This window comes from Bison bison, unplaced genomic scaffold, assembly GCF_000754665.1.
Source record: "Bison bison bison isolate TAMUID 2011002044 unplaced genomic scaffold, Bison_UMD1.0 scf7180017864166, whole genome shotgun sequence".
Taxonomy (NCBI): Eukaryota; Metazoa; Chordata; class Mammalia; order Artiodactyla; family Bovidae; genus Bison; species Bison bison.
The window spans coordinates 2589382-2613718 of NW_011494738.1; the positions used below are offsets into that span (position 1 = coordinate 2589382).

At 37.8% G+C, this 24337-nt stretch overlaps 2 protein-coding genes across 6 annotated transcripts in view; one reads left to right on the top strand and one right to left on the bottom strand.

Moving 5' to 3' along the window:
* Positions 1-498, bottom strand: part of CHAC2 (ChaC, cation transport regulator homolog 2 (E. coli)) — a 9636-nt gene extending 9138 nt beyond the window's left edge. For 2 of the 3 annotated variants that reach the window (XM_010841691.1, XM_010841690.1), the window contains exon 1: positions 212-492. In XM_010841691.1, coding sequence (XP_010839993.1) covers positions 212-346 — 135 coding nt within the window. In that variant the 5' untranslated portion in view covers positions 347-492. Of the gene's footprint in view, positions 1-115 lie in introns of all 3 variants that reach the window. The other variant, XM_010841689.1, reaches the window with a different exon arrangement.
* Positions 1-24337, top strand: part of ASB3 (ankyrin repeat and SOCS box containing 3) — a 128457-nt gene that overhangs the window by 36616 nt on the left and 67504 nt on the right. For 2 of the 3 annotated variants that reach the window (XM_010841686.1, XM_010841687.1), the window contains exons 2-3: positions 5068-5276; positions 12527-12685. In XM_010841686.1, coding sequence (XP_010839988.1) covers positions 5081-5276; positions 12527-12685 — 355 coding nt within the window. In that variant the 5' untranslated portion in view covers positions 5068-5080. Of the gene's footprint in view, positions 1-549; positions 633-5067; positions 5277-12526; positions 12686-24337 lie in introns of those variants that run through there. The other variant, XM_010841688.1, reaches the window with a different exon arrangement.

Sequence of the window (24337 nt, forward strand, 5' to 3'; positions counted from 1 at the left end):
CACCAGCATCTCCAGCGGCTTCAAAAGGACTGCCCTTGGTTTAGGATCCCAGAGTCGGGGGCAGGTGGCCGAGGAAGGTGCACAGAGGTAGCAGCAGTATCCTTAACCTACTGACCTTCGGTGGTGGGGTGTTGAGTCCTGCAGAGCTGGACAAGGACTTGAGGAACAGAACTCCGGGGACAGTAAGTGTGGGGGACAGGTTGCGCCTCACCTTGCCAGGAACTCCGCGGTGGTCGGTGCTGCCCTGCCAGAAGCGCCTGCTGTAGCCTGAGATATAGCCAACCAGCTTGTCCTGATATGGGAAGTCCACCTTCCAGATGAGAGACCCGTAACCAAAAACCCACATCCTTCCCTTGCTTTTCCTCCGTGGTGGCTGGCGGTGGTGGCGGCGGCGGCAGCGGCCGTCCCCTCGTGGTCTCTGAGCTGCTGTCTTGGAGGTGCTGCCGGCAAAGTCTACGACTTTCCGGACGCAAGAAACCGGCTGCGTAGGCGCAAAAGCCTGCACTCCCTTCTTGGGGGCGCAAAGCACACTGGGACTTGCAGTTCGCGGAACGGTTTCCTACTCTGCCTCAGTCAACATTGTTATTTTGTCTGCTTGCTTAGGGTATTTGGAAGCATTGATTTCCTCCCTGGTAAGCAATGGATTTTTCAGCAGCCTCTGTTTATCACCCTACCTTTCCGGAGGTGCGTGTGGTCAGAAGACTACAGTACCCACAATCCTTTCAGTGTGGCTTTAAGGTTGGGTGTATTTACTTTTTTCAAATGGGAGGAGGAGGGAGAGGGTGGGTATCTTGGGTGGCGTGGTCTAGATACACGGAGACGAACTGTTTATGGGCACCTTATGTGGCACGTAGAAAGACATTTCTTATGCTTTGAAAACTGGATTTCTGCCCATTTAACAAGAGCTAGGGGAATGCAAGCTCGGATTGTAATCTGTATTTGACTTTATTTACATTAAAAAAATCTTTTTTACCTTTCAAAAACAAAGTTTACTACAGAAGTTTTGTGGCTATGGAAGAGCTATCATTATTTCAGCAAAAACTGCTTATATATTAAAATTTTCTGTGTGAAACTATCTTAGTCATCTTTAGTATACTCAGAAACTCACTCAGAAAAATGTAGATAAATGTTTTTAGCTTGTGCATAGGCTTTGGAAGCCATATGTGGGACCTCCTGGCATCTGTGTACGTTTCTCTGTTGAAGAATTGAACAGATTTCATGAGTTTATCCCACAGGTCAAGTATCCTAAAAAACGTTTTGATCTTCAGGTTAGAGCTGCTGCTCGGAAATACTGTTTAGGAAGCTCACTTGGGCCATCAAGGCCATGTTTATGTGAGAACAGAAGCTCAAGAAATGCTTGTTCTTTTTTATGTTTTATAGTCTTCAACTGTGTAAAAGAATACTAGAACATCCAGGTTCAAAGAGTATTATTTATACTCTTAAGAAGTCAGCAGAAAAATGTCACAAAGAAAAACTTAATTTAAGAGTAACCAGGTCTTAACTTTCTTCAAGTTGTGGTTTCACATTGCCTGGAATGGTTAGTTTCCCTCTCCCAATTTTTCTGTTAAATTTCAAACATACAGAAAAGTTAGAAATATAGAGTATGGTGACCATTTATGTCCTCCACATGGATCCAATACTTAACATTTTGCCACAGTTGCTTTACCTTTTATTTCTCTTTATATACTTTGAAATGTCTGAAGCTGCTTGTGCTGTGACTTAACTGCTAAGTAATTCTAAGAATAAGGACATTTTCTTAATAACCAGAGTGCCAGTATTACATCTAAGAATAATTACATCATCAAATATTTATTCTATGTTCAGATTTCCTTAAGTGCCTCAAGATTTATTTTTATAGCTGATATTTTACCAGTTTAGGTCAAGCTGAGGTATATTTATCATACATATTTGTTAGTACATTATATGTATTTTCTTTGTATTCTCTTTTAGTCTAGAACATAGGTTTTATTAAAAGAGATCTTTATTTATTTGCCTTGCTGGGTCTTGGTTGCACACACGGGCTCTTCAGTTTTGTTGAGACATGCAAAATATTAGTCACAGCATGTAGGATCTAGTTTCCTGAGTAGGGATTGAACTCTGGCACCCTGCATTGGAAACTTGGGATTTTAGCTACTGAACCAGCAAGGAAGTCCCTAAGTAAGATAAACAGTTTATTCATGTTAACTTGTTGTATTAAGGGTTGAAGAGAACGATACTGCTATTATAGTACATTTCTTTTGGACTCTCTTTCTCTTAAGTACAAAGATATCCAGTTCTGTTAATTTTTTTCAGATTACTGCATATTAATCTGGATCTATTAACAGTATTTGTAACTGTGAGAAAAGCCAGAAGGGATGCTTACCTGTTTTTACTTGAATGCTGTTTTTAATGTCTTTGGAATAGTACTCTTGTATGTGTGTGTGTGTGTGATTTTCCTATGTAGAAAAAAAAGTTTTTTTCTCTTAGATGAATATGTTTATAAATTGTCCTAAAGTGTGTGATTTGTTCTTTTTTGTGAAACTTGGATGTAATGGCCCTCGCTACAAGTAGTGTGGTTCAGAAATGTACAGTTTAGCATTCAAGATTCTCCATAATTTGGCTACCTCTGTAATCTCAGTTTTCTACTGTGTACCTAATCCTTCCAAAGTGAATTGATTGCTTCCTTTACTCACTGGACCTTACTCACCCTTGCTTGTTCATTTCCATAAGTTTAGTTATGTTTTTTTCCTTCTGTCTAGAAATGCTCTTTTGCATGTTATCTCAGTGTCACAGCCTCCCTTATCTTTTAGGTACAGCTTGAAGTAGTTTTCCCCTGCTTTGACTACTCATGACTCTCTCTCTATACTTCTCTTATGGCGCTTTCTGTTTTCTATTTTGAATCACATATATTTATTGTTTCTGTGAGATGGTACATAACGAGATAGAATTTATGTCTTTGTGATCTTATATTCTCCTTATTGCTGATCATTTAATTGGTGTTCAGTAAATAATTATTAACTGAATGATTAAATGTTCTGTAGTAAATATCTTCACTTTCTTAGTAATGGACCAGTTGATTCAATCAGATTAAATCGTAGCTAACCTTAGCTCTCTATAGAATCAGTTTTAATATTTAAATATGACCATTGTGTGTGTGCGCAGTCGCATCTGACTTTTTGCGACCCCATTGACTGTAGCCTGCCAGGATCCTCTGTCCATGGAATTTTCCAGGCAAAAATACTAGAGTGAGTTGCTGATACCTGCTTAAAAGGATCTTCCCAACCCAGGGATTGAGCTGAGTCTCCTGCATGTGAATCCTGCATTTGCAGGCGGTTTCTTTACCTCTGTGCCATGCCACCTTGGAACCCCCAAATATGACCATGCTACTACTGCTAAGTCATGTCAGTCGTGTCTGACTCTGTGCGACCCCATAGATGGCAGCTCACCAGGCTCCCATTCCTGGATTCTCCAGGCAAGAATATGGAGTGGGTTGCCATTTTCTTCTCCAGTGCATGAAAGTGAAAAGTGAAAGTGAAGTGGCTCAGTCATGTCCAACTCTTCGTGATCCCATGGACTGTAGCCTACCAGGCTCCTCCGTCCATGGGATTTCCCAGGCAAGAGTACTGGAGTGGGTTGCGATTGCCTTCTCCAAAATATGACCATGCTGCTGCTATGTCGCTTCAGTCGTGTCTGACTCTACGTGACCCCAGAGATGGCAGCCCGTCAGGCTCCCCCAACCCTGGGATTCTCCAGGCAAGAACACTGGAGTGGGTTGCCATTTCCTTCTCCAATGTATGAAAGTGAAAAATGAAAGTGAAGTCGCTCAGTAGTGTCCGACTCTTAGCAACCCCATGGACTGCAGCCTACCAGGCTTCTCCATCCATGGGATTTTCCAGGCTAGAGAACTGGAGTGGTTGCCATTGCCTTCTCCAAATATGACCATAGATACGTTTAAATTTTTCTAGCAGTACAAGAAATACTGTGTATGTTTACTTTTAACCTCTTTGCTCAAATCTACCTTTCTGATTAAATTATTTAGAATATGGCTCTAGAAACCTCTTTACCCATACTGGACTAGACATGTTGTTAGCATTTCCTGAACTACCTCCTAAGATCTTTAGAAAAACTGAAGGAAGGATGAAACTGAAGTGTTACTGAGAAAGGGCTACCCCTTGGGAGATAACCATTGCCCTGAAATCCTGGGTCTTAGCCTAATCTGCCTCATAGCTTGACTAACAAGAAATCGTCTTTGTAAGAGTCACATTCTGAGCTATATAGGACACTGACTCCAGGGGAACTTGAGATGAACTTTGAAGGGAGATTGTGAGAAGAGGGCAGTAATTCTGTGAAAAACATTCTGGGCTAGTGTAGAAAAGCTGAACCCATCTTTTTATGATGCTCTTTGTTCATTTTAGCATATTCAGTCAGTGGGGCTGTTTGATCAAGGAAAGAGAACCTGAGAGTTTCGCTCCTTCTGGAAAGGACTTGCAGGTGCAGAAAAACTAGAATTACTGCTTATTTTTGTTCTTTAAAAAAAGTCTTTCACTTCTTTCTGTTTTTTTTTTTTTTGTGTGTGTGTGTGTGTTTAGCTTTTTCCTGTAAAGGGCTATGAAATTAATTCTTGAAGCTGAATGTTGCTGGTAGTTAAATGGCCATCCCTACACAGTAGAGTATACATTTGGGGTTAACTGAGGGCCTTACGCTTTCTCATCAACAGCATTCCAATGACTGTATTTTGTTGGAGTCTGAATGGAAGAAGAAGGCTGCAGGAAGAAGTTGTTCAGACAAGGAGTGACAGAACACTTTAAACTCCCTTGATACCTTTAATATGAGCACTCTAAGGAATCCTACCCCAAACAGAGAGACTTCCTGGTTTAGTCTAGCAGAGATGATGACATGACAGGTTGCTATCTCTACTGAGATAGCATAGAAGTTGATAGCATAGAAGATAGCATAGTAGATAGCATAGAAGCTGAGGCTCTTCCTCAGCAATTATGTAATAGATGCCACAGATCAGCTGTGATCTTTTAATAATTAGGAGTACAGTATTTATTAATGATAGTGTTTTCTTTCTACCTTGTTTTGTAGATTGGTCAAAAGAATGGATTTTACAGAGGCATATGCTGATACATGCTCCACGGTTGGACTTGCTGCCAGAGAAGGCAATGTTAAAGTATTAAGAAAACTGCTCAAAAAGGGGCGTAGCATTGATGTTGCTGATAACAGGGGATGGATGCCAATTCACGAAGCATCTTATCACAACTCTGTAGAATGTTTGCGGATGTTAATTCGTGCAGGTAAAGTTAATTCACCGTATGAAAGGTTGGACTTACAAGCTGTATTAATAAAAAAAGTGGTAATACATGACTTACTAACAGTAATATTTGTTTACCTTTCTGTAGTCATACAGTGACTGCCTCTGTGTTATTAAGAATGTTTAGATTGCCCACCTTGAATTATGTAAGTATGGTGTTCCAGCTACACATCTATAAATGTTGTCCTTTATATGTAGGTGCTTCTGCCTGGCTGATTTTTCTTGCTAAGCTAGGTGATATGGCAAAAGTATCTGCTGTTTTAATTTAAGTATTTGGTAGTTACTGGTTATGTTTATTTTTTATTCTTTCTCCAAAGAAAAAGAGCAGTGCTGCTGAAATTGAGGGTGTGAGTATATTAGTCTTTTTTAGAAATACTTTATGGTTTCCTTAATTTTGGGACTCAGCAATTAATTTGCTTTTATATTTAATGAGATACAGAAGAGAGCGGGAGGGACAAGATCTCTGCTTTTATGGTGTTTTTAATCCTGTGAGGGTGGGAACAGACAATAAATACCTAAGCAGTTAATCAAGATAATTTCAAAAGGCGAAAGTGTTGTGGAAAAATAAAACAAGAGTAATGGGACAGAGAGTAATCATGTACATCTTTTTCCAACTCTGTATTTGATTGACTTCATGCTCATAGGTTGAGGTCAGCTATGTGGAAGTGTTTTTACCCCAGAACTCAGCCAGTGCTACAAACCAATACCATAAACTTTTTTTTCCTTCTCCCTCTGAGCCAGTTACACATTTGCCAGCACACTGCTGAGTGAAGAGCTCAGTAAATGAGACTAAGCAAAGAGTTTGACACTTAGGAAACAGGGCATGGAAAGAGAGCTAATGGTGATTGAGCCCTGCTTTGTGGCAATCATTGTACTAGATGCTTGATTTACATTATTTATCTAATAAATACAAAGCTGCTATTGAGGCATTGTTATACCCATTTTATTGTTGAAAAGATCAAGCAAGGCTTAGAGAAATGGACTTGTCAAAATTTATGTAATGAACTAGGAAATTTGACTTGAATCCTTTTCTCTGACTCATGTTTTCCCACTATAGCGTGCTTCCAGTGTTTAGTCAAAATAAGCATTTTTAACGTTCAGTTAATTTAAACTGAGATTGAACATAACACTCCATGTTATGACATTTGGTGCACTGTTTACGTTTCATTAATCATGGAAACTCAGATTTTTCTTTTCTTTATACTTACCATCACCAGGCACGGCTATTCAGAAGGTAGTCTTTTAGGGCTATAGCTCATCAAAATGACTGATTTCCTCATGGATTAGAAAGAAAATAATCCTTACAGTGTTTTTGGCTTGGCTTTTTGTTCGTTTTGTTTTAAGGGATGAGTGATAGGAAGGCTAAAGTCTCTAAAAATCATGATGCAGGCAGTTTGTCATGGTTTCTTTTTAAATCACATGTTCTAGAGTCTGTTATAGTTGAATGTTTAAAGATACTAAAAAAATAAGATTTATGACTCAAATTTTAAAATGCATGTGTTCAGAATTTGTTTGAAGTTAATTCTATAGCTTGAATTCCCAAACTATCTCTGGTGACAAAGGCATGGATTTGAATATCTGTTTCTGGTTAAAAAGCTCATTCTAGATACACTGTTATCTCTTTCTACATCAGTGTTTTCTTTTTTTCTTTTTGGCCACTCAGAATGTGGGATCTTACTTTCCCGATCAGGGATTGAACCCACACCCTCTGCATTGGGAACAAGGAATCTTAACTGTTGGAGCACAGGGAAGTACCCCCACATCAGTTTTATAATTTTTTTTTCCTTTTAGCTGCTGAATAAAATTAGGCATGCTTTTGACTTAATATGTTTGAACTGGCTATGTAAATCATTTGTGTTTTCTTTTAGAAATTAAAAATACCATCTTCATTGTTAATGACTGTTTTTTTTTTTTAGACTTGATGTTTTTAGAGGATAAGATGGCCACCCATAGTTAACATAGTTGATATAAAGGTCAAATAAAAATCTCTTGCTATTTTTATTAGAGTTGACTATTATGAAATAAATTTTGGATAAATCTAATTTACTTGCAATATATACACAAGGATTAGGGTGGACTCATTTGAAAAGACCCAGATGTTGGGAAAGATTGAAGGCAGGAGGAAAAGGGGACGACAGAGGATGAGATGGTTAGATGGCATCACTGACTCAATGGGCATGAGTTTGGGTAAACTCTGGGAGTTGGTGATAGACAGGGAGGCCTGGCGTGCTGCGGTTCATGGGGTTGCAAAGAGTCGGACATGACTAAGCAACTGAACTGAACTGATGAAGAATTTCAGTAGTACGTGAACTGTGAACTTCCAGATGTTCAAGCTGGATTTAGAAAAGGTAGAGGAACCAGAGATCAGATTGCCAACATCCGCTGGATCATTGAAAGCAAGAGAGTTCCAGAAAAACATCTATTTCTGCTTTATTGACTATGCCAAAGCCTTTGACTGTGTGGACCACAACAAACTGTGGAAAATTCTGAAAGAGATGGGAATACCAGACCACCTGTCCTGCCTCCTGAGAAATCTGTATGCTGGTCAAGAAGCAACAGTTAGAACTTGACATGGAACAATAAACTGGGTCCAGATTGGGAAAGGAGTACGTCAAGGGTGTATATTGTTACCCTGCTTATTTAACTTACATGCAGAGTACATCATGAGAAAAACTGGGCTGGATGAAGCACAAGCTGGAATCAAGATTGCCGGGAGAAATATCAATAACCTCAGATATACAGATGACACCACCCTTATGGCAGAAATGGAAGCAGAACTAAAGAGCCTCTTGATGAAAGAGAAAGAGGAGAGTGCAAAACTTGGCTTAAAACTCACCATACAGAAATGAAAATCATGGCATCTGGTCCCATCACTTAATGGCAAATATGGGCCAACAGTGAAAACAGTAACAGACTTTATTTTTTTCAGGGGCCAAAATCACTGCAGATGGTGACTGCAGCAATGAAATTAAAAGTCACTGGCTCCTTGGAAGAAAAGTTATGACCAACCTAGACAGCATATTAAAAAGCAGAAATATTACTTTCCCAACAAAGGTCTGTCTAGTCAAACCTATTGTTTTTCCAATAGTCATGTATAGATGTGAGAGCTGAACCATAAAGAAAGCTAAGCACCAAATAATTGATACTTTAGAACTGTGGTGTTGGAGAAGACTCTTGAGAGCCCCTTGGACTGCACAGAGATCCAACCAGTCCATCCGAAAGAAAATCAGTCCAGAATATTCATTGCAAGGACTGATGCTGAAGTCCAATATTTTGGCCACCAGGTGTGAAGAGCTGACTCATTTTGAAAAGACCCTGATGCTGGGAAAGATTGAAGGTGGGTGGAGAAGGGGACGACAGAGGATGAGATGGTTGGGTGGCATCACTGACTCAATGGACGTGAGTTTAAGTAAACTCTGGGAGTTGATGATGGACAGGGAGGCCTGGTGTGCTGCAGTCCATGGGGTTGCAGAGTTGGACGTAACTGAGTGACTGAACTGACTGACTGACTGATGGAGAGAAGAAACAGGATTTTCAGAGGGTAGGAGCTTGTATATGACTTGTTCTAGTAGGTGGTGACATTTTTGGTCTCAGTCTTCTTTGAGTTTGGTTGTTCTGTATGGTTCTGATTCACTAACTAGAAAAATCCAACTAAAATGAAACAAAAGGTCTATATAACCTATTAGTCACTTTCAGAAATGTTTTCTGAATTCCCCTGCCTCATCCCTTAAAGTTCGTACTTTATTCAGGTCCTCTGCCTTTTAAAGAAAGATTATAATTAGAACTTTTCTGAGTGATTCAAAAAAAAAAAGACCAGTGGAGACTGGTCAATGTACAATGTAACTGACTATGTTGTAAAAGTCTAGCTAGCATACAGTTTCATATAAGGAGGTATTTTTAAAGTGATGGTGACCTATGAACATTTCTAGTCTTGAAGGGTGAAGTGAGCTTTCTTTTGCTGCTGACAGTGGCATCTTCATATCTGTACCAGTGAACCTGGTATTGCAGGTTAATCTTAAAAGTTTCCAAAGCAGGTTTGACATTTCTGTCGTTCTTTATACTTTCTATACCCTTGTTTTATATGATTCATAATTCTCTTGATCTTTTGTGGCTCAGCTCTTGCATTATATTGTCTTTTATTATATAATTTCTGCCTTTTTGAACTTCATCTAATATTAGTGAACTGTCAGAGATTCCTAAAGCATTCTATTAGTACGCTAAAGTATGAAGGTGCTCAGGCCTAGAAAAAATGATGGAAGAGTCTTAAATGGTGAGAAAGGCTTTGGCTTACCATTATTTTGGATCCAGAATCTAGCCTAGAAATCAGTCATACATGGCCTTCTCATTCAAGTTGGAGAACACTCAAGTGTAGTATGGATTACTTAGAAGTTTAATATGCATATATATGTATGTATTGTATATATATATAAATATATTTCACTTTAGCTTTCTGTATAAAGTTTTAGCACAAATCACAAATTTGCTTTTCTTCTTTCTTGTATTGGAAGTTTGGTGTAATTGGTATTGACAGTTAATCATGCCGTTCTATATTAAACTATTTGCTGACTAAAGGTTACTTAAACTTTTGTAATTAATTATAACGTTATGAACAAGTGCGTTTATGTGGCAAATAAATGATCTAACTCATAGTGCTTTATATTAGTTCATATTAAGAAAATATTATGCTGGGTATGATAACAGATATTAGAAATCCTTAGATAAATAAGGCAATTTAGCTTAGTGAATAAGAATGTGTATTCAGGGTTATTGCAATCATTGTCAAGACTATCATGACAGAGGAAGAGAGCTGGCTAAACTTTGAACATAATGATAGTGAGAATTTATAGTCAAGGAACAGAGTGAGGAGATTCATGAGTGGAAAACCAGTAAGAGGGGGTATCAGGGTAGGGGGATTCTTGCTAAATTGACTCAGCAGGATTTTTTCTGGAACTGGGCTAGGGAGGCCAAAGATACGACTGGGGAATGTGGGGCCTGGGATGGGGTCTAGGCCTATTCAAGAAGGCTCAGAAGAGACTGGCTAAAGTTTTGTCAAGGAGAGGATCGTCATCACTTCCCAGCCTCCTGACTGGCCTCCCTTCAGGTCCTCCTGCTCTCTGTTCTCCTTTCACATAAGGAGTATTCTTCACTGCCTCCCTTTCCCCAGCACCTGCTCATCACTGAAATGTCAGCTCATGGGTCCCCTGCCCTCGGAAGTCTTCGTTGATCTCACAGATCTCAAGCTGGGTCTTCCTAACTAAAGATCACTGTTAGAGTATCTCCTGCATTAACAGAGATTAGGATGGGGACTCTTTATTACAGTCTCAGCCTGTTGTCACAAAGGCATCACCACCACTGGAGGTTCTGTGAGCAGAGCATGAATACAGATGACTGGGAAACTGCTTGGGTATTTGTTTAAAAGTGTTAAGTTAATGAAAATTGCTTTTTGCACTATTTTGCAATTTAAAGATAAGAGTGAAAAATTATAAGATTCAAAACCAAGTTAATATGTTGCTTTGAACTCTTAGTTCTTTATCAAGCTCTACAGCTATGTCAAAATCTGCATTAATTTAAAAAGTTCTCGTGGGTGGATTCCCTCATGTTTTGTAGATTGTTTTTGTTAATAACAAGTAATACAGTTAAGTTTAAGGGGGAAAAAAGAGTTGTGTTCAGATGGACCACATTATTCTATTATTCTAAGTTTAACACATGGTTTAATTTTTAAAGTCTAGGCTCCCCTCAATATTTTCCTTGTTTTATTTTTCTAAATTCTTTGTTATTCTTATCTACTCTCCCCAACCCCTATCAACATCAGTCACTTTACTGGTATAAAACCAGTCAATCAAGTAACATTCAGTTCTGTTGACATTTTGCTTAGAATTATAATAAATTTATTATTATTTTGGGAAGAATCAGCATCTCTATCATGTTGAAATTTTCTTTTGGGGAGCTATTTATGTATCTGTATCGAACCTATATCTCTGTATAAATGTTCTATAGAAAATTTCAACATATATAGAAATAGATTACATTTTTTTTTTTAATTTGTTTATTTGGCTGTACCAGGTTTTAGTTGTGGCATGCAAATTCTTAGTTAGAGCATGTGGGACCTAGGTCCCTGACTAGGGATTGAAACCAGGCCCCCTGCATTGGGAGTGTGGAATTTAGCTACTGGCTCATCAGGAAGTCCCTTAACGTGATAGTTTTGTGGATAGCTGAATAAATGTCTGTTTCTGACTTACCTGGGGAACACTTTCTTTGTGATAGGAACTTTTAAAATATAACTACTCTATCTTGCCATTTAGTTGTGTATCTTATAAAGTTGGAGGCTGATTTTTTAAATTTGTGTTGTAGCTTAGACCCCCAGTAGTGAGTTATGATTATAAGAATTACTTAGAACCAGTGATTGTTTTAGTCAGGAGCATTAGTTTTAATTCTGATATTTCAAGAAAGATATTACTTAAAATTTGTCTACTTTTTGTTTTTATCAATACTCTCAGAAATGCCTTCCCCAGTCATCTTACAGCCCATCCCTCTATTGTGGGTTTAGAATCTGATTGTTTTGGAAGCCAAGTAAGAAAGTCACTTAATATTACCTTTTGTTGTGGAGTTTCAGAAAATTTAATGTGGACATTATTTCCATAACTTGAATGTTACCAAAACTTAGAAATTTTCTTAACAAACCCCAGAAAACTTAAAAGTCAGTTAATTCATAAGTTCCTTATAAATTGTTGGTTACAATTCAATTTATTTGGAGTGCATTTTATTATTTAGAAATGCAGTCTTCATTAGTGAGTAGAATGTAGTTTTAGCTTAGAAAACGTGTATTTTAAACTGCCTTCATCTTATTAGTTGAATGCAAAGAAATAATGCTACAAATGAGACCATTTTCTCATGGAAATTCGGAAATTCAAAAAATCAAGTTTGTTAATATTTCAGTAAATCTTTAATCTTGCTCTTATGTTTCCTTTTAATTCCTGCCACTCTCTTTCCCCCAATTACCAAAAAATAGAGGAGAAATGAGTATGTGGGCAGAATCTGTGTTAGGACTACTGGAGAGCTGTTTACACTGTGACCCGTATAGAACTTTTTCTTGGTTTTCTAGAGTTTTAAACTACAAGACCTCCCATTTATACTTATCTTTTAATATTTTATTAAATTCTTCTTAGAATCTTTGTTTTTTAATCCCAAGAAATAGAAGTGATATCTTCTAATTGATAGTTTATTCTTTCATAGATTCATCTGAAAACTACATCAAGACAAAGACATTTGAAGGCTTCTGTGCATTACATCTTGCTGCAAGTCAGGGACATTGGAAGATCATACAGATTCTTTTAGAAGCTGGGGCAGATCCGAATGCAACTACTTTAGAGGAAACCACACCACTGTTTTTAGGTGAAGTATGTTATTTATGGTACAGATAACAATTTTAATTTTTTTAATTGTATGTTTTGCTTAAGAAACTAAGCCAGATTTTCCCTCAAGCTGTTGTATGTATGGCAAATATTATATTGCCATTTCTTTGATTTTGAAACCAGAAAGGTGTTTTTAAAGGTTCTTCTTCATTTTCTACCCTTGAGTGATAGCATCTGGGAATAATATTTTCTGGGGGGAGGATATCTTTAAATGTCTATTTAAAGTTATAAAATCTTTTGTAAATTGTAGTCACCATTATTGTTCTCAGTGTTGCTCTGAAGACCAGGTACAGTTTAAATTGTAGCAGTAGTTACAAGGTTACCTGTGAATGTTTTATGTTTGCTTCTGTGTTTTCTTAGCATTAAAAAATTAAAGTTTTATGGAAGAATTTAACGGGCTAAATCTTTAATGCCAGTTAATTTGTTGCCTATATGGATCACTATTCAGGCTTATTCCTTTATGGTCTATTTTTTAATTCATTAAGAACAGAGGCCAAATTCTAAACGGCATACTTCCAGTACCTGTCTTTTATTCTTCCCTCCTTATCTTTGATCATATTTGTCTTCAAGCACTCTGTAGTCCATAAAGTTTAGTGGAACGTGAGAAAATTAAGAGAATAAATTATTTATGTAGAATCAAAGTATTTGTACTATAGTTTGGTTCTGCCACATGTTATTTGTAAGTTCACTTGTTTACTGTATGATTCAGTTTCCTCACTTACAAAATGAGAGTAATAGTACCCACCTAGTCTTTATTAGGCTGCAAATAAAATGTCTATGAAAATAATTTTTTCCTTGTGAATTTAAAAATACATATTCTTAAAATTTGTGTAGAGTAGAATTCATTCTTTTTAGTGAACAGTTGTATGAGTTTTGATGTATGTATAAAAATGTGTAATGACAGTGATAATCAAGACACAGAAGAGTTCATCACCTTCCAGAATTTCATCATGTTTCGTATTTTTATCAGCATTCTCTCCTGACTTTACGCCTACAACCACTGATCTGTTTTCTGTTTTCATCCCTGTATTTTGCTCTTTTTTTGGCCCTGCCATATAGCTTGGGGAAATCTAAGTTCCTTGACCAAGGATTGAACCTAGGCCATGGCAGTGGAAGCCCAGAGTCCTAACCACAAGACTACCAGGGAACTCCCCTGTAGTTTGCTTTTTAACAAAATGTCATAAATATATGGGCTTCCCTGGTGACTTAGACGGTAAAGAATCTGCCTGCAATGTGGGAGACCTGGGTTCAGTCCCATGGTTGGGAAGATCCCTTGGAGGAGGGCATGGCAACCCACTCTAGTATTCTTGTCTAGAGAATCCTCACGGACAGAGGAGCCTGGTCAACTATAGTCCGTGGGGTCACAAAGAGTGAAACACAACTGAGTGACTAAGCACATAAATATATATGAAATAATACAACATGGGACTTTTGAGACTGACTTCTTTCACTTAGCATACTGCTTTTGAGCAACATACATATTGTTGCATGTATCAATAGTTCTTTCATTATTGCTAAGTAGTATTCCATTGTATGAGTGCACCACAGTGTATCCATTTATCAATTGATGGACATTTGAATTGTGATGTTCAGTGTTCAGTGATTGTGAATAAATTGCTACAAACTTTTGCATGTGAGTAAATTGCTACAAACTTTTGCATGTAGGTTTTGTTTTAAATATAAGGTTTCATTTCTCCTAAATTAATATTTAGGATTGTTAGGTCATGTGGTAAGTATATATTTAACTTTGGAAAAGTTTGGAAGTGAAGTGAAGTGAAGTCACTCAGTCGTGTCTGACTCTCTGCGACCCCATGGACTGTAGCCTACCAGGCTCCTCCATCCATGGGATTTTTCAGGCAAGAATACTGGAGTGGACTGCAGTTTCCTTCTCCAGGAGATTTTCCCGACCCAGGGATTGAACCCAGGTCTCCCGCACTGTAGGCAGACGCTTTACTGTCTGAGCCACCAGGGAAGTCCAAGTATATATTTAACTTTGGAAAAGTTTGGAAATTTCTTACAAAGTGACTCTACCATTTTGCATTCTCTCCAGTAATGTTTGAGTTTCAGTTGCCCCGCATCCTTACCATGTCATTTGGAACTGACAGCTTTTTATTTTGCTTTTTTACATTTTAGTCATTTTAATAGGAATTAGTGGTATCTCGTTGTGATTTTACTTTGTATTTTTCGTGATTGCTAATGACATTGAACATCTTTTCTTGTGACTATTTGTCATTTTTCCTTTTTTTTTTCTATTCTGTTATTAGACAAAAGTGTTTTGTTTTGAAATAATTTCAGATTTATGGAAATAACATTACAAAGATTCTTATATGCCTTTCACCCAAAGTTTGTTCTTTTGTCTTTGTCCACTGTATCATTTTTTATCACTGTATACCCATATGTCGTTTATTGGAAGCATTTTTAGATTAAATTATACTCAGAAAGCTTCTTTACCTACTTTTGTGTGAACTTCGTAGAGGCAATGAAATTCTTTTATATATCTGCTATAAAGTAATCAAGATTAGGAAGTTAACATTGATGCAGTACTTTATTTAATCTACAGATGGTATGTAATTTGCAGATTTCTCAGTTTTGCCAGTTGTTCCACTACTCTCCTTTTCAGCAAATAAATTTTTTTTTATTGGTTCAGGGTCAGTCCAGGATTATTTTTTATATTTAGATATTATGTCTCTTTAGCCTCCTGTAACAGTTTTTCAGTCCTTACTTTTATGATTTTAACATTTTTGAAGAGTTCAGGCAATTTGTTTTGTAAAATGTCTTTCGGTTTGGGTTTCTCTCATGTTTTTTCTTGGTAAAGTGCAGGTAATATATTTCTCCAGGAATACAACAGAAATGAAATGATAGTGCATTTTATCAGGAAGAAAATGATCTATTACTGATGATATTAATTTATAAAAGTGTTTTCAATATGTGATATATACTGTTATGAAGATGTTTCATGGAAGCCTTGCTGTAATATGATTTGTATTTCTTGAGGGGGAGATTACTTTTATATGAAGTTTCTTTTTTCCCACATTCACATTTGATCCACCTTGAATATTCTGTACAACTGCATAGAAAGCTTAAGCTTTCACTGAGGCTGTGCTGCGTGCAATCTTTATTCATAGAGACGTGAACAAAATGAATCAAGGCCTGTCAGAGATAAAGGGTTCAGAGTATTAAAAGAGGGAAACAAAAGTCACCCTGGGATGACAGGGGAAGATATCGTGTATAGAGTACTGTATTAATAGTAACAATAATACTTATTTATCAGAAAAGTGTACTAAGCCCTGTGTCAGGTGTTTTAGATGAATTGCCTTTATTTTACACTGCGATTCTATGAAATATGTACTGTTATTATTTCAACTCTCACAAATGAGGTGATGTAAAAACACTGTATTTTAGAATCAGGAGTGCTGTATATAAGTTTTGATCTTGCTGTTGCTTGTGTATGGGTTAGAATAGCATTTCCCGAATTGATTCAGTGAGCTAATACATGTTCATTGACAGAAGGATTCCAGATCAACATACATTTGAGAAATACTGTGTCTTGTATTCCCCCAATGCAGAAAAACAGAAAACATAGCCATGTAGTTTTATGTGTCTACCTAGTCTGTATCCACTGTGCTCCATGTTATCCTATTTTAGTATCTTCATAGTTCTTATCACTGGCTGCAGTTATTTATTTGCTACTTTGTTTATTGATTCCCCTCATTAGAAAGAATGTTCCATGAGAGCAGGGATTATATCTTGTTCACTGTCCTAACTCCCAAACTTAGATCAGAGGCTGGGATACCATAAAGTGAAAGTGAAAGTCTCTCAGTGGTGTCCTACTCTTTGCAACCCCATGAACTATACAGCCCATGGAATTCTCTAGGCCAGAATACTGGAGTGGATAGCCTTTCTTTTCTCCAGGGGATCTTCCCAACCCAGGGATTGAACCCAGGTCTCCTGCATTGTAGACAAGTTCTTTATCATCTGAGCCACCAGGGAAGCTCCTACTAAATATAAATATTTAGTGATTTATATTTCAGGATATAGTTAACTTGCAATTTTTATGTTAATGGAGGAAGAGTGATCAAGATAATCCAAACCAGTGAATAACATTTAATCACTTATTTTCAGTCATTTATTAGGATTTATTTAGCTTAAATAAATCCTATAAATTCTATACTGCTAAATAGGATTTATTTAGTTTCTTTGGCAGCAAATTTTCCACCCTAATTATGTTTTGTATTGGGTAATACAAAAATATTTTAACTTAAGCAGCGATTTTAAACCAAGGAGATGTAGTACATAGAGTACTTCTACATGCTCAAGTACTGCATCAGTTGTTCTAGATTCTTGTTTGGAAGTAGGGAAGTAGAGTATTTTTTAAAAAGGAAGAGAAAAGGAAAAGTACAAGCCTGAGCTTTTGCAAAAAACATAGTGATGTAAATGGATATATGACTCTCCACTTAGGTATTTCTTTTTTTTTTTTTAATTTTTTATTGGAGGATAATTGCTTTACAATATTGTACTGGTTTCTGCCGTATATCAACATAAATCAGCCACAGGTATTCATATACCTCCTCCCTCTTGCACCTTCCTCCCATCTCCCACCCCATCCCACCCCTCTAGGTTGTCACAGAGCACTGGGTGTACTCCCTGTGTCACTGAGCAAATCCCTACTGACTATCTGTTTGACATATGGCAATATATATGTTTCAGTGCTAGTCTCTCAAATCATCCTACCCTCTCCTTCTCCCACTGAGTTCAAAAGTCTGTTCTTCATGTCTGTGTCTCCTTTTCTTCCCTGCATGTAGGATCGTCAGTATTGTCTTTCTACATTCCATGTATATGTGATAATAATTAAGATATTTGTCTCTTTCTGACTTACTTCACTCTGTACAATAGGCTGTAGGTTTATCCACCTCATGAGGACTGACAGGTACCAGACCACCTGACCTGCCTCTTGAGAAATCTGTATGCAGGTCAGGAAGCAACAGTTAGAACTGGACATGGAACAACAGACTGGTTCCAAATAGGAAAAGGAGTGCGTCAAGGCTGTATGTTGTCACCCTGCTTATTTAACTTATATGCAGAGTACATCATGAGAAATGCTGGACTGGAAGAAGCACAAGCTGGAATCAAGATTGCCGGGAGAAATATCAATAACCTCAGATATGCAGATGACACCACCCTTATGGCAGAAAGTGAAGAGGAACTAAAAAGCCTCTTGATGAAAGTGAAAGTGGAGAGTGAAAAAGTTGGCTTAAAGCTTAACATTCAGAAAACGAAAATCATGGCATCTGGTCCCATCACTTCATGGGAAATGGGGAAACAGTGGAAACTGTCAGACTTTATATTTTTGGGCTCCAAAATCACTGTAGATGGTGACTGCAGCCGTGAAATTAAAAGACGTTTACTCCTTGGAAGGAAAGTTATGACCAACCTAGACAGCATATTGAAAAGCAGAGACATTGCCAACAAAGGTCCGTCTAGTCAAGGCTATGGTTTTTCCAGTGGTCATGTATGGATGTGAGAGTTGGACTGTGAAGAAAGCTGAGCGCCGAAGAATTGATGCTTTTGAACTGTGGTGTTGGAGAAGACTCTTGAGAGTCACTTGGACTGCAAGGAGATCCAACCAATCCATCCTAAAGGAGATCAATCCTGGGTGTTCATTAGAAAGACTAATGCTAAAGCTGAAACTCCAATACTTTGGCCACCTCATGCGAAGAGTTGCCTCATTGGAAAAGACCGTGATGCTTGGAGGGATTGGGGGCAGGAGGAGAAGGGGACGACAGAGGATGAGATGGCTGGATGGCATCACTGACTCGATGGACACGAGTTTGGGTAAACTCTGGGAGTTGGTGATGGACAGGGAGGCCTGGCGTGTTGCGATTCATGGGGTGGCAAAGAGTCAGACACGACTGAGTGACTGAACTGAACTGAATGTGCCATTATATATCCTCCTCATGGATGGTTGGATGGCATCACCAATGAAATGGACTTGGACAAACTCTGGGAGATGATGAGGTAAAGGGAAGCCTGGCATGCTGAAGTCCATGGGGTTGTGAAGAGTTGGACATTACTTAGCAACTGAAGAACAACAATGTTCCATTGTATATATGTACCACAATTTCTGTGTCCATTCATCTATCGACGGACATCTGGGTTGGTTCTATGTCCTAGCTTTTGTAAAAAGTGCTACAAAGAACTTTGGGGTACTTGTGTCTCTTTCAGTTATGGTTTTTTCAGGGTGTATGCTCAGGAGTGGGATTGTTGGGTCATATGGTAATTCTGGCTTCTCAGGTGGCACTGGTTGTAAAGAACCTGCTTGCCAGTGCAGGAGACGTAAGAGATGCGGATTTGATCCCTGAGTCAGAAAGATCCCCTGGAGGAGGGCATGGCAGCCCACTCCAGTATTCTTCTTTAGAGAATCCCATGAACGGAGGAGCCTGGAGGGCTACAGTCCATATGGTTGCAAAGAGTCAGACGTGATGGAAGCGACTTAGCATGCACACACACATGCATGGTAGTTCTATTCCTAGTTTTTTGTTTTTTTTTTTTAAGGAATCTCTATACTGTTCTCCATAGTAGTTGTATCAGTTTATGTTCTCACCAACAGTGCAAAAGTGTTTCCTTTTCTCCACATCCTGTCCAGTATTTATCGTTTGTAGATTTTTTAATGATGGCCATTCTGACAGATGTGAGGTGATACCTCATTGTAGTTTTGATTTACATTTCTCCAATAATGAGCAATGTTGAGCATCCTTTAATGTGTTTACTAGCCAGTTGTATGTCTTCTTTGGAGAAATATCTGTTTAGGTCTTCTGTCCATTTTTTGATTGGGTTGTTTTTCTGGTATTGAGCTGCATAAACTGCTTCTGTATTTTGGAGATAATCCTTTGTCAGTTGTTTTGTTTGCAATTGTTTTCTCCCATTCTGAGGATTGTCTTTTAATCTTGTTTATTGTTTCCTTTGCTGTGCAAAAACTTCAAGTCCCATTTGTTTACTTTTGTTTTTATTTCAGTTACTCTAGGAGGTGGGTTAAAGAGGATCTTGCTGTTAGTATGTCAAAGTGTGTACTGCATATATTTTCCCCTAAGTGCTTTATAGTTTTTGGCCTTACATTTAAATCTTTAATCCATTTTGAGTTTATTTTTGTATTTGGTGTTAAAAAGTATCCTTGTTTTATTTTTTTTACATGTAGCTGTCCAGTTTTCCCAGCACCATTTATTGAAGACGCTTTTTTCCATTGTATAATCTTGCCTCCTTTGTCAAAAAAAAGGTGCCCATAGGTGCATGGGTTTATCTCTGGGGTTTCTGTCTTGTTCCATGGGTTTTTATTTCTGTTTTTGTGCCGGTACCATACTGTCTTAATGACTGTAGCTTTGTAGTAGAGTCTGAAGTCAGGAAGGTTGATTTCTCCAGCTTCATTCTTCTTTCTCAAGATTGCTTTGGCTATTCAGGGTCTTTTGTGTTTCCATACAAATTGTGAAATTTTTTGTTCTATTTCTGTGAAAAATACCATTGGTAGTTTGATAGGAATTTCATTGAATCTGTAGATTACTTTGGGTAGTATAGTCATTTTCACAGTATTGATTCTTCTGATCCAAGAATATGGTATATCTCTCCATCTGTTTGTGTCATCTGGAATTTCTTTCATCAGTGTCTTATAGTTTCTGCATGCAGGTCTTTTGTCTCCTTAGGTAGATCAATCCCTTGGTATTTTACTCCTTTTGTTGCATTAGGTGTTTCTTAAGTAAGGTGATCTAGGCTCTAGTGTCTGCTCTGCACTGTGAATAATAAGACAAATTTTAGTAATCTGCTTTGCTTGCCTGTATCTTTCTCCCTCTTTTAAATAACTGTAGTGATCTGTGTTTCACTGTATAATGGAAGAGTCTTTTTTGTTTTTTAATTAACAGAAAATCCAGAACACTTCAAGGTTTGAACCAAACTATGGATGATAATTTCTAGATGAGGAAGAGTGGTTGGACCACCTGGACTTAAAGTGAGAAAGAGGAACTGCCCATGTAGTATAGCTTCTTCCCCATCTGTGGAGTTTATCTTCCAAAGTTGTTCATTGCTGAAACTTTGGAGTATGTTGCCTCTTCCCCCAAGGGGAGCTATATTCCTCTTGCATGTCATTGTACCTATCCTGTGGCTCAAAGTGAACTTAAACTGGATGATCAATGGATAGAAATTTAATACAGAATTCTGAAAACTGCAGGTAGCTGGAAAAGTCATCAACATCAATGGTGTGTCACTGTGATTGAACTGAAGGCTGAATGCAGAGACTTAGAAAATTTATTACTCCACTGTTTGTATGGGAGTATCTTCCCTGTACAGAACTCACCAAGATTTTCATAAAATTGAGTTTGGAAGGCAGATTTTCAGTTAGATGGCAGTAAGAATTAAATTGAGAAAACCCCACAAGAAAGGGGAAATGTACCAAACATCTGTGTATCTTCCCACATGAAAATTATTCTTATAGAACATCATTTGCTACATGCAACTTAAAGTTTATGTTTAACAAGGAGTCTGCCCTTTATTTCTTTTCTTGCCTTCTTTCCCAGCTACTTTACCTTTGCTTCATAAATGCATTCACAGTAAGTATTCTAAACTGCTTTGTAAATAAGAATACCTTTATGTATAAATATAGAAGATTCTAAGTGAAAATATAGCTGATTATGAAGGAAATAGGTTTTCTCTTTATTTTGCTAAATTTAAAACAACACTGATAAATTGGAAGCTAAAAGCCAACCTACTGTGACGTCATAGGACAGTTTTCTGTGATAACTGCACAACATGCTGTTTTGGCTTTTGATGGACCATTTTTCATTTTTTGTTCTTCAGAGTCTGCTTAGTCTGTGTAACCTTAAACGTTAAACATAACCTTCAACATATTTATTAGTAAAGTGTTTTATAAACAATGTTATGTGAGGCTGCCTATTTCAATGTGTATGTTTGCTTAGTCATGCAGCTGTTACAACTCCATGGACTGTAGCCCGCCAGGCGCCTCTGTCCATGGAATTCCCCAGGAAAGATTACTGGAATGGGTCGCCATTTTCTCCTCCAGAGTTTCTTCTTGATCCAGGGATTGAACCTGCCTCTTCTGTGTCTCTTGCATTGGCAAGAGGATTCTTTATCACTGAGCCTTCTGGGAAGAGGTGCCTATTTCAATATTAAATATATAAAATATGTCATACTTAAGCTCATGTGGCTTATCCTTTGATTCTGTTGGTATATTACAGAGTTGAACAAACCAATGTAGATTTCATTTTTCACTTGTATTTTCATGGATCAGTGATCATTCATAGAGTTATTTTTTGAGGTGCTATGAATTTTGAGGTTTAGCATTCATACATTTAATATTAATTAAACTTAATCTTTGGAGTTATTTTTAGATCTTTAAATAGAATGATTAATCATCTTCTTCAAGGATATAACCTTAGCATTTTTATTTGAGGGCATGTTCTTGAAAAGAGAAGTTTGAGTTTTCTCAGGTTTGAAGTATGGCTGTTCACTAAAAGGTTACATTTTAAAAATGTTAATTTCTTGTTCTGTTTACTTTCTTGATGTAAAATATCATACTGTTTTATGTTTTAAGACTATATGTTTTTGTTCCATAAGGTAAGCATGCTGCTGCTAAGTCGCTTCAGTCGTGTCTGACTCTGTGTGATCCCATAGACGGCAGCCCACCAGGCTCCCCCACCCCTGGGATTCTCCAGGCAAGAACACTGGAGTGGGTTGCCATTACTGGCATCTTAATACCTTCATTTTATTTTTTCTTATAGTTCTATGATTAAATAGCTTAGAAGTTTATCAGCAGTTATTTTGCCATGATTTTTCCAGTCTCGCTTGGAAGACTAAATTCTTTTCTTTAAACGAGTCATCTAAAAGGACCCATGAAGATAATGTTCCTCGAATTCTTTCATATTTATAATTGAATAATGATTTTATTTATTTTTAAATTATTTTTGGCTGTGTGGCTCGACTTGTGGGATCTTAGTTCCCCGACCAATGATTGAAATGGGCCCTCAGCAGTGAAGTGCGGAGTCCTAACTGCTCGACCACCAGAGAATTAAATGATTTTATGTAGCAGTTTAATTAGGTAAATTTGGGACACATTTTTTTGAGAAACTTTGTAGTGGATATTATGTTCTAGAGTTGAAGTTGGAGGCCTCTGATTTTCTTTTTATAGTGGCAGTATTTTGTTTCTTTCAGAGTTTTCTGAGACATGGAATGCTGTTTCAATATTTAGTAAATCTTTCTGTAATTATATCTTTAAATATTTATTCTGTTATTATGATGGTCTTCTTGGGCTCCAGTTATTAGTTTATTGTTTGTCCTTTTTCATATCTATCATTTACTCTAAACCTGTTGTGTTTGTTTTTACTTTTCCTGCTTTGTTCCTTTTCAGAAATGTCTGTTTTCTTGAGTATTTTTTACAGTTTCAATTGCATTTCTATGATAACTTAATTTTTTCCAGGTCTTTTCTAAACTGTCCAGGTTTATATTAAATCAGATATTATCTAGTTATCTTTTATCTGAGCACTTATATCTCAGTTCGGTTCAGTCGCTCAGTCACGTAGGACTCTTTGTGACCCCATGGACTGCAGGACGCTAGGCTTCCCTGTCCATTACCAACTCCCAGAGTTTACTCAAACTCATGTCCTTTGGGTGGGTGATGGCACCAAAATCTCATCTTCTGTAGTCCCTTTCTCCACCCACCTTCAGTATTTCCCATGCATGCTAAGTCACTTCAGTTGTGTCCGACTCTGTATGACCCCATAGACGGAAGCCCACCAGGCTCCCCCGTCCCTGGGATTCTCCAGGCAAGAGCGCTGGAGGGGGTTGCCATTTCCTTCTCCAATACATGAAAGTGAAAAGTGAAAGTGAAGTCACTCAGTCGTGTCCGACCCTCAGTGACCCCATGGACTGCAGCCTTCCAGGCTCCTCTGTCCATGGGATTTTCCAGACAGGAGTACTGGAGTGGGGTGCCATTGCCTTCTCTGAATCTTTCCCAGCATCAGGGTTTTTTCAAATTTGTCAGCTCTTTGCATCAGGTGGCCAAAATATTGGAGTTTCAGCTTCAGCATCAGTCCTTGCAGTGAATATTCTGGACTGATTTCCTTTCGGATGGACTGGTTGTATCTCCGTGCAGTCCAACGGACTCTAAAGAGTCTTCTCCAACACCACAGTTCAAAAGCATCAATTCTTTGGCTCTCAGCTTTCTTTATGGTTCAGCTCTCACATCCATACATGACTGCTAGAAAAACAATAGGTTTGACTAGACGGACCTTGGTTGGGAAAGTAATATTTCTGCTTTTTAAATATACTGTCTAGGTTGGTCATAACTTTCCTTCCAGGGAGTAAGCATCTTTTTATTTCATGGCTACAGTCACCATCTGCAGTGATTTTGGAGCCCCCAAAAATAAAGTCAGCCACTGTTTCTATTGTTTCTCCATCTATTTGCCATGAAGTGATGGGACCGGATGCCATGATCTTAGTTTTCTGAATGTTGAGTTTAAAGCCAACTTTTTCACTCTCCTTCACTTTCATCAAGAGGCTCTTTAGTTCTTCTTCACTTTCTGCCATAAGGGTGGTGTCGTCTGCATATCTGAGGTTATTGATATTTCTCCTGGCA